This window comes from Seriola aureovittata, chromosome 9 (genome assembly GCF_021018895.1).
Source record: "Seriola aureovittata isolate HTS-2021-v1 ecotype China chromosome 9, ASM2101889v1, whole genome shotgun sequence".
In the NCBI taxonomy this organism is placed as follows: domain Eukaryota; kingdom Metazoa; phylum Chordata; class Actinopteri; order Carangiformes; family Carangidae; genus Seriola; species Seriola aureovittata.
Genome location: NC_079372.1, coordinates 14,680,215 through 14,694,054, shown reverse-complemented (window position 1 = coordinate 14,694,054; position 13,840 = coordinate 14,680,215). Strand labels below are relative to the sequence as shown.

At 40.5% G+C, this 13,840-nt stretch overlaps 1 protein-coding gene across 2 annotated transcripts; it reads left to right on the top strand.

Moving 5' to 3' along the window:
- The first annotated feature begins 240 nt into the window (after positions 1-240).
- Positions 241-10,966, top strand: pan2 (poly(A) specific ribonuclease subunit PAN2). Of its 2 annotated transcripts, none has more exons than XM_056384056.1 (26): positions 241-327; positions 829-1,134; positions 1,253-1,422; positions 1,545-1,665; positions 1,793-1,870; positions 1,958-2,228; positions 2,506-2,851; positions 4,187-4,283; positions 4,624-4,743; positions 4,880-4,999; positions 5,132-5,260; positions 5,457-5,656; positions 5,837-5,985; positions 6,108-6,214; positions 6,329-6,427; positions 6,539-6,627; positions 7,026-7,170; positions 7,275-7,412; positions 7,525-7,584; positions 7,674-7,764; positions 7,858-8,015; positions 8,520-8,663; positions 9,331-9,510; positions 9,624-9,717; positions 10,331-10,522; positions 10,655-10,966. In XM_056384056.1, exons 2-26 carry the CDS (start codon positions 847-849, stop codon positions 10,687-10,689), a joined length of 3,621 nt encoding a protein of 1,206 aa, XP_056240031.1. In that variant the 5' UTR covers positions 241-327; positions 829-846; the 3' UTR covers positions 10,690-10,966. The 2 variants fall into 2 exon arrangements, with proteins under 2 accessions (XP_056240031.1, XP_056240030.1); XM_056384055.1 differs by having other exon boundaries at positions 10,331-10,534.
- The last annotated feature ends 2,874 nt before the right edge of the window (positions 10,967-13,840 follow it).

The window sequence follows — 13,840 nt, the reverse complement described above, 5'->3', positions numbered from 1 at the left end:
ATATAGGCTATTGAAACACGCTACACAACTAAATAATATATCACACACTTTTTGGATAAAATATATTAAATGTCACAATAATTAAAAGAAAAAACAATAGAAAACATTTAATTGTGTAGCCTATGTATGCACTTTTTCATTCATATTCAAATTGTACTTGGTGGTGCAAATTTAATCAAATCGTGTAGACAGAAATCATACGGAGTAAACCAAAAACAGTGTAGCTGCTCTTGAACGCACCACTATATGGTTTTTTCCCTGTGTGTGTTATTGTTGTGAATGAAGTGAGCATGGACTCCTGTGCGGTAAATCGTATTTCAAGAATAGGTTGGTGTAAACTTTACATCGACGTTAAGACTCTCCGTCTTTGAAACTAAGTGACACATAATCTTCAGGAATATGGCTATTTTTGAGTAGAATTTGAGTTTGTGTGGCCCAGTTTAGCCACAACAGTCTGCTGTGAAACGATGCTATCGTTAGCTAAGTTAGCTAAAGTAAACGGCATCTAACTAGCTGCCCGTATACTATAGTAAGACACTGCTGCTGCAAGTGAAGAAACGTTGGCGTATCTTTAGTACAGATTTCACTAATTAACACTGTAGGTTTGGCTGTGGAGCATTTGCTAGCACTTAGCTTTAACGTTAGCTTCCGGGGCTAGCTACTGCTAGCCAAGCCAAACCTAGCATTAAAACATGCCTGAAGATACGAGCTGATAGATAGTTTGACTAATAATGAGATATATTAAATGAAATTTGTTTATTCGCCAGGGTGGTACTAGCCCCAGTTCGGGTGGTAATAGTATTCACAGAAGTTGCTATTCCTCTGCAGGTTGATTTAGCTGTACTCATGATGAACTTTGACGGTCTCGACGCGGGGATGGGTGAGTACCCCCCCAGCCTTCACGGTACTCTGGAGGCGGGTATGGAGCCATCCATGGACCCCCACCTTAACCCCAACCTACTGCAGGGTGTGGAGCTTGATCCAGAGGGGTTGGCTGTGACAGTCCCCGAGCCAGTGCACCTTATGGAGGGGATGTTTTCTGAGCTCCACAGTGTAGTTTCAGAAGTTGGCATCCCAGTCACTGCAACCCATTTTGATCTTCAGGAGGAAATGCTCTGGATGGGAAACCACAGAGTAAGATCCCTAATTATTATGGAGTATAGATTGCTTCTGAGGCATGCATGTTGTCACCAGTTCAATGAAAATTCAGCAATACTTTTCATCTGTTTATTCCCTTTATTTTTCTCTCCAGGGTCATGCAACCTCATTCTTTGGACCTACAATGGGCCGGTATTCTTCTTTCCAAGTGCACGCAACAGATGACATTCGACACATTCAGAGTTTGGAAACAGGCGTGCTGTTTCTCTCTAAGTGCAACCTGAAATGCTACACCCGTGGGGGCCTTGTCATGTTTGATTATCCGTAAGTGTCACTAAACATTGATAGAAACAAATGTCTGCAGACAACCACAGCTGTAAAATTATTTTAATTTTTCATTTAAGTAATTGATTAAAGTTCATGATTATTTTAATGTATGTGTGCAGGATGGAGGAAGCAGCTGATATGCATAGTCTCCTCATGACTGACAACAATATGTTACTCATGGGCGGATTACAAAACTATGTGGTTGAAGTTGACTTGAATACTGTTCAAGAAACTCAAAAGGTGAGACATTTGGTTTAAATTTATAATCATCCACAGATACTTATACCTTGATTTGCCACAAAATATAAGAATAACGCACTTAAAAACAAGTGATTGACTGATTACTTTTTCGTTGCATACTTGAAAGTTCACTGTTGAGGTACCAGGAGTGGCAATAATGCGTCAAACCAGTCGTTTCTTCTTCTGTGGGCACACTTCTGGGAAGGTAAGGATAACCTTTCACCTTGTTTGTGAAAGATTTGAAAGTTTTCTGGTTTTCACAACTTTCACGGTCTCCCTCTGTTCAAACCAGGTAACCCTTCGGGACTTGCGTACTTTCAAGTTGGAGCACGAGTTTGACGCGTTCTCAGGAAGCCTCTCCGACTTTGACGTTCATGGAAATCTTTTGGCCGCTTGCGGGTTCTCCAGCCGAGGACTGAATGGGATGGCATGCGACCGTTTTCTCATGGTGTACGACCTCCGCATGATGCGAGCCGTCACTCCACTTCAAGTGCATGTGGACCCCCTCTTCTTGCGCTTCATTCCTACCTACACGTCACGCCTGGCAATCATCTCACAGACAGGTACCAGTCAGTGAATGTGTGGTCTCATTCATACCAGTCTGTCTGTCTGTTGACTTGGAGAGCTTGGTCAGTAAATGTGACTCATGCTTTCTTATGCTAACACCAAGATTTATATTTTAGCATCACACTGAAATAGTGATTACAGTGGAAAGGTTTTCTATTTACATCTACCTGTACATGTTCCTTGGAAATAATTGTCCAGGTTACACATACAGTACTTGTGTTGTGAAACCATTCCCACCACAGATTAAATGTTACCTCCTGTTTCTTTCTCCAGGTCAATGCCAGTTTTGTGAGCCCACTGGTCTCGCCAATGTGGCGGACATTTTTCATGTCAACACTGTGGGCCAGTTGCTCATGAGTTTTGACGTCTCATCCAGCAAACAAGCCTTGGCCTTCGGGGACTCTGGGGGGTGTGTGCATCTGTGGTCTGATGCTCCGGAGGTTTCATTTAATGACTACTCTCGGGAGACAGAGTTTGCGCTGCCTTGCCTTGTGGACACGCTGCCTCAGCTGGACTGGAACCATGACCTGTTGCCCCTCTCGCTCATCCCAATGCCGCTGACCAGCACTGAGCCGCTGCTGTCAGACTGGCCCACAGCCCTGGCTACACCCAGCCCCAGGTAATACAGTCTTGTATATTACCCATAGCTAATTTGCTTATGATTGGTAGTGATGATACTAAATAAAAGTCGTAACACTGATTTATGAATTAACAGTGTGTTACACACGATAAGAGTAATCATCCCACTAACAAGCAGGCCAGGAACCTATGACTATGGTGTTTCCCAAATCGAATCTGTACATTTTATTTTTAATTGATTCCTTTAGCTGGGCTTTAATCCAAAGCAACACACAAGTGAGTGACAGCACTAAAGCTTCATTGCAGTAGGAGAGTAAGGAGTAGGTACATTTGCAATTTCAGACATGCTGAACCTATCGGTGGTTACAGTAACCACATAAAAATGTACATTAAATGTACATTAAATGACCTGTCTGGTGATATTGTCTTTGTAGCCAATCTCTGATAATAGCTTATTCCTCTGGGCCATTGACCTTAATTAACGTAAGTGTTATGAGGGTTTCACTGGGTGACATGTTCCCCTTCATTACCCTGAACATGAACACTGTAGTTTAGCTCAAATCTATCACCACTGCACTTAATATGCACCTGCACAGTTCCCATCATATAATCTATTTACTTCTGCTTGAGTAATGGTTTCTCTAAACCATATTGTTAAGCTGATTTAGGCAATAATTCAGCCTTTGTTGAAAATGAAACTATACATTTGTGCCCAGAGATTTACGTCTTCAGTGGGAACCAGTGAGCTTGGGGCAGAGTGCCGCAGCCGTGATAAGGAAGTTGGAAAGTATTCAAAGACAGACTAACACATTGTTGGTTTTAGTATTGTAGTGGGGTTTGTTGACAGTAGCAGAAATATAGAACTGGTGGTGCAACTTGACAATGTGAAACCAAAATATCAAACTGCAGCTGCATAAAAATGCAGATGTATGATCTCACTCCTCAGACCATAAAAATATTTTGTCACAGTGTGGAACTTGTTAATTTCTCCTTTCTGGTGATATGGTTGAATAATTCTGTTGAAGTGATGTCAGTGCTTTACTCATAGGTCACATTAGGAAAGATTTATGGAACAAATTGAGCGGTCAGAGCGGAGACACATCTCCAATAATTTAATCACATTTTACTACCAACAAGGAATGATTATAAAATCTGACTTGAAGTGTTTTTTATTTGATTTGTTTTTTGCTGCTCAGATTTAATAAAAGTACTTTAATACCAGTTTAAGTGTGCCCAAATTTGAATGTGGTCTGCCATAGATAGTCTGATTACTCAGTTGGAAACATTGACCAACAGACATTTTTCCTAACCCTTTTTGTTCACTGCTACCATTTAATAAAGGTTTTCATTTAAAACACATGGTTCTCTCCAACAGACGAGCTCCTCCTGTAGACCCAGAAATCCTGCGCACAATGAAAACTGTGGGGTTCATTGGTTACGCAGCCAATCCTCGTACCCGCCCTCGCAACCAGGCATGTAAAAACATACAGTTTACAGTACTGTGCAAGACGTTTAGGCACTAATAGTAAAGAGAGGATGTTTTCAAAAACAATACAGTAAATAGTTTTCATTGATTAGTTAACTTCATACAAGTGCAGTTAAAAAAAAATATGTTTTGACATAATTCAGCATTTGGGACATGATGAATGAAACACTAAATAATTGAGTACATGGGCAGATTTCTACAAGGTGTATTTTGGTAACAGCCTTGGCATTGTGTCTTTTCCACTATATTTAGATGCAGACAATATCCACATTTTGTTGTGTTCAGTGTCATGTTATTAAAAATCAATTTTCTGTCACTGGTTTCAGGTTCCTTATAAGATTAAAGACGTGGAGCTTGATTATGATAATTACAACCAAGTCCCTGAATCACCAATTGGACGTGATGAAGAGCCACACCTCTACATGGTGCCCAAAAAGTACAGAAAGGTACGATTTACCATATTTTATTGCACCGTTGGTTGATTTTTGTGTTATGATAATTTTTTTTGCTTTTGCTGTGCAACAAAAAAGAGGTTTTGATTGCTGAACTCTGTATGATGAAGACATCTTTGTGCTGTATCAGGTCACAATTAAATACTCAAAACTTGGACTGGAGGACTTTGACTTCAAACATTACAACAGAACCTTGTTCGCTGGCCTGGAGCCTCACATCCCCAATGCTTACTGTAACTGCATGATCCAGGTGAGCAACTAGGAAGGTTAAGTGTGCTTTTCCTCTTCCTTTGTTCAGTCAAATTTATTCTTGAAATGTTATTTAAAAGTTTTCTCTTACTCATGCAGATTTGTTTGTCTCTGTTTTGTGTTCTCACGTTAGGTATTATATTTCCTGGAGCCAATCCGTTGCCTAGTGCAGAATCATTTGTGCCAGAAGGAGTTTTGTTTGGCCTGTGAGCTGGGTTTCCTCTTCCACATGTTGGATTTGTCACGGGGAGATCCATGTCAGGTAGCTTCTTTTTTTCCTTTTTTTTTTTCTAAATAACTGTAGGTGGATGCCTGTGGCAAAGCAGAGGTGTTATAAATGTCTGCCAAATGAATCACTGGAAATGCAAATGTAAATTTTTATCCACATCTTGTTGTAGCTGCACATTGTCTAATATGCAGATTTCACAATGCCACTTCTCCTCTTTCTTCCTCTCAAGGCCAGTAACTTCCTCCGAGCGTTTCGCACAATCCCTGAGGCATCAGCGCTGGGCCTGATCCTGGCAGACTCAGACGAGCAGACAGGGAAGGCCAGACTGGGCCGTTTAATCCAAAGCTGGAACCGCTTCATCCTTACCCAGCTCCACCAGGAGACACAGGAGCAGGAGGGCCCGCAGGCCTACAGAGGTGCCAGCAGCAGGTCAGAGCAACAAACACAAACAGATGTCAATATCCCAGTTAGTGTAGAATCAAATAATTCCCTGAACAAAGCCCATTACAATCTGGAGGTGTTGAGGCACAACGCTTTAAGTTAAGTTTAACTTAAGGGAAATGTGATCATTTATTTGTTAGTGTTGTTTTGATGATGCATTTCTTGCAGTTCTCTGGGCTCCTCTGGTGAGTCTGCCATTGGAAAATTGTTTGGATGTGAAGTTGAGAACAGCAGCCTGTGTCGCTGTGGCAAGGAGACAGTCCGCTCCTCCCTCACACTGCTCTTCACCATGCATTACCCTGAACAGAACTCTCAAGGTGAGTTCCAGGTGTGCTTGGACAGTCTTGTGTAGGCTGAGCTGTGCATCTGCACAAAGACAGATGAAATAGCTCTCTGTTTGTTGACACTAAACAACATTAATGTCATTTTGACTCGTCAGAAAAGACAATAAAGGAGTTTGACTTTGCCGAGATCCTGAAGAAGAGCATCTGTCTGGAGCAGAGCACCCAGGCGTGGTGTGAAAACTGTGAGAAGTATCAGCCCACAGTGAGTTACAGCCATCATTCAGACAAATCAGCAGTTCATATTAACAGATAATACATTTGTAGTCTGATTTGAATCCATTTTGCAGTGTGATAATGTCTTTGTGTACCACTGTAGGTGCAAACACGCAACATTCGATGTCTACCAGATGTTCTGGTTATAAACTGTGAGGTGAACAGTGCTAAAGAGGCTGAATTCTGGAAGGTTCAGGCCGAGGTAAACGGCGCTCATTTGGGTTTTATGACAAGTTTCAAATTCACTTGCATTTAATTGCATGTTTCTAGTCATGTGAATTGTATAATTATTTGGTTGTCGTTGCCTTCACAGTATGCCTTCAACAAGGCCATGCAAAAAGAGGCGATGGAACCTGCAAAACCTAAGGAACCCCCACCAATGCCCACCGAGTGGTGCTTGGAGTAAGACCCTTTTTTATCAAAGAAATAAGGTTACACGTGAATCACATTACTGCTTAATTTTTTCAATTAATCAATTAATTGTTTAGTTTATAATACGTCAATTAAGAGGAAATACCCATCATAATTTCACATATTTCTTCACATTGCTTCTCTTATCCAAACGACAGTCCCAAACTCAAAGATTTACAATGACAACAATGAGAGAAGAAGAGCAAATCTTTATATTTGAGATGCTGGAGCTGTCATACTTTGAATATTTTTGTTTTTGATTTAAGCAATTAGCAATTTAGTTGCCAGTTAATTTTCTGTCTATTGATTGATTATGTCAGCTCTACAAATAACATCATTTGTATCAGTTGAATGTGTCTTAACACCATTTGCTCTACACACTCGTGCAGTGGGGAGGAGTTGTGCAGTATGGAGGGCTTCACCTTCGACACTCGGGCAGAGGATCTGCGCCACGTCTGGATCCCTCTCACTCTCAAGATGTCCATCAGCAAAAGTCAGGGGCTGGAGATCAGCAGCTGGCCTGAAGGAGAGGAGGTGAGGGGAAAAAGCATTTCCAACTGATTCATCTTATTTCGGCTTGCATTGTGGTGTTGAGCTTGACATGTAGTTAGTGACTCATCATATTGTCTCCACACCAGTTAAGTGCTGCTGAAGAGGCGGAGGGCGCTTCTCTCTATGACTTGGTGGTCACGGTGCCCCACATCCTGGACGCTCGCACAGGTGGAAACCTGGTTGCACACATCAAAGTGGGAGAGACCTACCATCAAAGGAAAGAGGTGAGTGAATCTTAGATTAGAAAATTCTGGGTCTGAGAGAGACATGCCACTGGGCCGCATCGATTCTGTGTTTGAAAACTAACCTTTAACGTGATACATGTGTTTGTTTCAGGGAGTCACACACCAGCAGTGGTACCTTTTCAATGATTTCTTAATTGAGCCAATTGACAAGGTAATTATTTCACCACTTATTTACATTATGGTAATGACATGTTATGTTTGCAGCCATGTGAAAATATTGTCTTTTTTCTTCTGTCAAAGACTGAAGCTGCACAGTTTGATGTGAGCTGGAAAGTTCCAGCCATCCTATATTATTCAAAAAGGAACTACCATACCAAATACGACCTGCGCAGTAAGTTTTAGGACATCAACTCTTGAGTTTTCTACTTGCGGGTTTGTATTTGGTGCATTCATTTAGCTACTCTCGCTTTTCCGTTTGTCTCAGTTAAAAATCCCATAGACGCCAGTGTGCTGCTGACAGAAGCTTCGTTGGCTCGGAAACAGAGGAAGAGTCACGCCACTTTCATCCCCCTCATGGTCAGTGAGATGCCGCAGGCAGGTGACTTGGTGGGGCTGGACGCAGAGTTCGTCACACTCAATCAGGTGAGTCTGGGTTATGACACTGCTGTCTGTCTGATCCTCTACACCTATTCTAGAAACCGGTTTTCTTGTTTGCATGAAGCTGTAACCTGGTTACAAGTGGAAACAACGTGTCCAGAGAGAGTCATAAAGTAATAGGTCAGGGAATACTTGGAACACTCTGCCATAATGAGTAATGATATGTCATCCAACCATATTTAGAAGCTAGAATATTTACAATAATTCTGTGTGTTCACCTTGGAAGTTTAGTCATAGAGAGAGGTGAGATATTATGAGTCACATACAGAAACATACTGAGGCCTCTGGGGCTTCATGAGCTTCATTGTAAATAAGGTTTTATTGTTGGACTGTGCTCAGTGGAAAAAAATAAAAAAGAATATATATATGTGTGTGTGTGTGTGTGTGTGTGTGTGTGTGTGTGTGTGTGTGTGTGTGTGTGTGTGATAAAATCTTCTTCATGTGATAATACACTGTAAATAAACCTAACTCATGAATGTGTGCCTGCAGGAAGAGGCAGAGCTGCGCAGTGATGGCACCAAGTCGACCATCAAGCCCAGTCAGATGTCTGTAGCCAGGATCACCTGTGTGAGGGGTCAGGGGCCCAACGAGGGCGTGCCCTTCATCGATGACTACATCTCTACTCAGGAGCAGGTGAAAGGCGGCAGAATGAAAACACCAAGATGCAGAAAGAAGAACAGCAGAAAATAAATGCAAACATGACGTCTAGAGGAATATTTTTGCTCTTGTAGAAACTGAATACACTTGACCAGATTATTATGCTGGGAGGACACCTTTTCCCATCACTGCCTCTATCATGTTACCTTTATTGTCATTAGACAGTGTGTCCTTTTGTTAGTGTTGATAATGCACTCACAGGCGTGATAATACACTCGAGTCAAAACTGAAGAAAGCAGGATAAGCTATCGGAAGTTCATTCAGTATCAAAATATTCGAAGGACATGGAGTCATTTCAAGCCACTCAGGAAAGTGAAATGAGTAGCAGACACAAATGAGCAAAGAGGTTGAAGTGTGTTGTTTTATGTTTGCACTTCAATTATTACATGATGCACAAACAGTAAGAATCACAGGAACATTTCTTCATCTTCTTTTATTGTGCTCAGATCAAGATGATTGGTTACTTGTCCCTTCTTTCTTGTTTGTACGCAGCCAGGTCAGAGTACCCTCTGCTGACTTGATAGAGAAGTCTATTTATTAGTTATGTTGCAAACTACAAAGTCTAATATTAACCTTGAAGAAGTGCAGCGCTTTCTCACACCTGTTCTGGTACCTAACCTTCACTGACTGTTTGCTTGTCCAGGTGGTCGACTATCTGACACAGTATTCTGGCATCAAACCAGGAGACCTGGACGCAAAGATTTCTTCAAAGCATCTGACCACTCTGAAGTCCACCTACCTAAAGCTGCGCTTCCTCATCGACACAGGAGTTCGCTTTGTTGGTCATGGCTTACAGAAGGACTTTCGGGTCATTAATTTATTGGTATGTTATTTAACAACTGCTATAAGTCAGATTTGTTTTGTTGCCTGGTTTGCAGTCAGATTTTCTCTTTGAGCAGTCATGATTCAAGTTTCTTTCTCTCTGCTCTTATTAAGGTTCTCAAAGACCAAGTCATCGACACTGTCTACCTCTTCCATTTGCCCCGCAAGAGGATGATTTCTCTGAGGTTTCTCGCCTGGTACTTTTTAGGTCAGTTAAAATGAAAAAAGTTGAACATGTGCAGGGATGTGAGAAATCCAGTGCAAATTCCACATTTCATTTATTTTGTTTATTTTCTGTTGTAAACATTAACATGAGCCTTTACTCAAATGTTAATGCACTGTTACTTTATATTTCATGAACACAAGAAATAGGAAAATATTAAACTAATACAAAAGTTTGGGAACACTACGAAGTCGTTACTGAGTAACCACCCACCCCCCAGCTTGCAGAGGCTTGTTGTTGCAAGCGGAGAGTCTTTCTATACGCACCTTATTGCTAAGTGATCATCTGACATTTTCAAGTCAGAAATCTGAGGACAGATGGTCCATTTAAACATCCGTTAGTCAACAAATCATTGAGTTGACTCAGTTTGTTCACCTCTAGCTTGAATAATTAGTATTGTGGTCTGTCCACACCCTCGACTATCTCTAGGAATAATTCAAAGGGGTGTTTGTTTTTGCATGGGAGTGTCAAGGTGTTAATCCCTGTTAATTTCCAAAATCCTGATTGGGAACTGGTGCTGCCAGAAAATGTTGCTGTAGGAATCACGGTGACTAATCATTCCTCATTGTCCTTTTCATTGGGCAACTCCTGTTCACAGACCTCAACATCCAAGGGGAAACCCACGACAGCATAGAGGATGCACGCACCGCTCTGCAGCTGTATAGGAAGTACCTGGAGCTGAGTCGTGGAGGTGGGAACGACGAAGTGAGGAAGATCCTGAAGGGGCTCTATGAAAAAGGTCGCCAGCTGGACTGGAAAGTCCCCGATGCGGACACAGGAGATGGTCAAGGTAGCCCAAAAAGTACGACCTAATGTTGATTTAGACGTAGGCCTGTGTAAATTAAGTGATAATGAGTTTAGCTGGAAGGGCGTCGAGAGAAACCGTCTCGGTGGATTGAAAGCACTGTTCTTCCTTCAACAGGTGCTGCTGTGTTTCCCTCTGTGATGGGGCTGTGAGCCGTACCATGCCTTGTTCCACCTGGACAGGTTTCGACTGATCTCCACGAGTTCAGTCAGTGTGATATTTTGTACTTATTTGCATTTATTTTTGCATTGTGTACAGTGTTAACAGAGGACTTTGTTGCCTGCACAGTCCACTGCAGCTCAGTGATGTCACAGTTTTAATCATGTCACAATTTGTACTTTTCATTTAGGTTTTCAGAAAAAATTTAAATGATTTTGTATTTTATGATTTTGGAGCCTTTTGTAAAAAAAATAAATAAATAAAAAAGGAGTGTGTTTTTTGGTGCATGTAAATAAATAAATGTGTCATGAGCTCTGTAAGATGCATCATGTTAATTTCAGGAAGTGGGAATATATTTTACATGAATACATGATAAAGTTTATCAAAATAGACCTCACTCTGGTCTTTCACAGAAGTCAATTGAAATTTAACAATAAGCTTCCTGGCCCTTTTATGAAGTTGTGCGTGTTATGCGTACTTGGTTTCAGATTTACCTGTTGATTTTCCTGACAAGTCTGATAACATCTGCTGGCAGATTTTGGGTCGTTCCCAAGTGGTGTAGTACCTCTGGTTGCTGTAAAACACAGGCACATTCATCACATTTCTCAGAATTTAAAGTGCATGTTTGTGTAGATGTATTTCAAATCAAACAATCATGTTCTTTCAAGTTAAAAAATACACACAAAACAAAAATGAATGAATAAATGAAGTCATGAGAAGACATTTAGTCTGATCTACCCATTTTTATGTTTTTATGTTGTACACAAGAAAAGTCTGTTCCTACAGAATTAAATTAAATATTAGGAGTCTCTGAGGAGTACCATGAATATTGACAAATGAAATTCCATATTATTTGATAAAGTGCTCTGCCAGATCACATACATTTTGTTGAAGCATCACTTTTACAGCGACCGATTCTCTCAAGTGTCTAATAAACTCTGTCGACAATTTACATTTTGCTGTTTGCTAACAAACATCTCTCATTTGAATTCAAAGATCTGCCTCCCATTGTTCTTTAACCAGAGCACTATTAATCTTAGAATTTACTGCAATATTACAATTCTTGTAAGAATATTTTTAATGTTGTTTCCCGTCCAGGATAAGGATCGTATGTCCAGCCTTGAATTCCCCCTCCTGATTCTGTCTGACTTAATGAGTGTCGCTGTTCTCATGAAAAAAAACTTCCTCTTCAGCACTTTTGCATCTTTGATGAATTTTTGCATCAGAAATGTCACTGAGACACTTTATCTTTTCTCTCACTTTCTGTTCCACTTTAATTTTTTAAGAAAAGGGACCTGATCCATGATCATGACATGATGGGTGGTGTTAATTTATCTTAACATACAAAAAGGTTAAAATGTTTTGAATCAGGTTCATAGCAGCGAGTCCTCAGTAAACAATCATCCAAACTCCCTTTTTACATCCTTTAGGCTACAAGTAGTCAGGTGATCCTGCTGTGAAAACAGCACTAGACTCTGATGTCCAAGCAGCGCTCCTGTAGTGAAATCACACCATCGAAACATCTGCTAAAAACAGCCCAGGTGATAAATACTCACAACCACTAGGCTACTGAAGTTACATCTTTTGACTCTTTAATATCTTTGAATATAAGATGTTGGGAAAAACAGAAACATATGGATGAAGACATGTTTTAATTTTCCATTTGCTGCCTCAATGCAACTTCAATCAGACTACCTGTTAGGACAATACACTATACTTAATGATGGAGATATGTTGTAATGTAACATGATGTAACACAGGTGCATTGTATGATCTAAAGGCAGTGGATGGAGTCAGGTCTTTTCCCAATGACAGTGAGGACACAGAGCTTCAAGGCAGTGACATTTTTTAAGCCAAAAATGATCTGTATTTGCCATTTAACATGCACTCAGTGGTCATGTTGTTGTGTACACAGGTTAATATCAGTACAACAGTTCTGCAATAAAGTTTAGGAGTTCTGTGTTGAATTAATCAAATGTTTTAGCACTGAGGTCATAGTTCAGTAGTTCAGTAGTTCAGTACAACACATGGGCCCTTTCCATCAAGGCAGATAAGGGCAGATAAAGCCAGAGTGTAACCATGGTAACTGATACTGCTGAGATAGCCAGCTCCGTAGCAGGCTAACTGTCAAGCTTCACTTAGCTGTGTTTCAATTATTTTTCCTGCCAACAAAATCCCAAAAGACATTTCCATCAAGTGTCTTTTTGCTCTCGCATCATTCTTTTCATGTCTGTGTTTGGTCCAGGAATACTTTTTTCTTTAATTGTGTAGCTGTGTGTTTATCAATTATACACAGTAGATTGATGTGGTTATTTATGTAGAGGTTTGAAATTGTGCATTGTCATATTAATAATATAGGCTATCAATCATATTTATGAATTATAAAATAAATAAGTATCTTAACCTTCAGCCACAAATCTAAGTAAATGGATGGAATATTAAAATGATCAATCTGCCGATTATTGCCTCGTTACCTACAGTGGTTATTGTGTAATTTGGCTAAGACTATAATATACTAGGCTTCAGTGGGCAATGTACAATTAAACATTTCTTTTTTATTGCCTTTAGTTTTGATAGCCACAGTGAGAGAGAGGATGACATGCAGGAACTTTGATGTGCGCTGTACTTTGTCATCAGCGCAAAGAGTTCTTCAGTTACTGCTCACTGATAAACTTCTCCACCCCACCTGTTGTTGTAACTGGTTTATTTTTACTTGGCATTACTTTATTCATGTATTACACAGGATGGGTGGTAACCCTAATCAGCAGCAGTTGTTCCGCTGCTAAGAACAAGACAGTTCTTCTTTTCCCTCCTTTCTATTCAGCCCCTGAATTGGGACATTATTTCATAATGTCTTATTTATTTATTGTACAGTCCGTGTGCGCTTATAATGCATCTTGTTCAAGCTTGATTTGATTAAACCTTGACTATCCGTTTGTTAATTTGTGTTAATTGAACGGCTTGAGCCTGAATTGAAAGTCGACGTTAATTCTAACCGGGCTTTTTCAAGCTAGCGCTGATTTCCTTAGCGACGTTTATGGAATACCCCCCAACTTTAACTATGACGTCAACAATTAACAAACAGAATGTGATGAACTCCATAAAGATAGATGTTATGAGAGGGGCGCTGTATTGAATTGAAAC

What these genes read in the sequence shown, in the direction of transcription:
- pan2 (XM_056384055.1), top strand. Translation starts at nt 847, where the DNA reads ATGATGAACTTTGACGGTCTCGACGCGGGGATGGGTGAGTACCCCCCC. An exon ending in TGCCCAAAAAGTACAGAAAG is followed by an intron (nt 4,744 to 4,879) that starts GTACGATTTACC and finishes GTGCTGTATCAG; the next exon opens with GTCACAATTAAATACTCAAA. An exon ending in CCTACCATCAAAGGAAAGAG is followed by an intron (nt 7,413 to 7,524) that starts GTGAGTGAATCT and finishes TGTTTGTTTCAG; the next exon opens with GGAGTCACACACCAGCAGTG.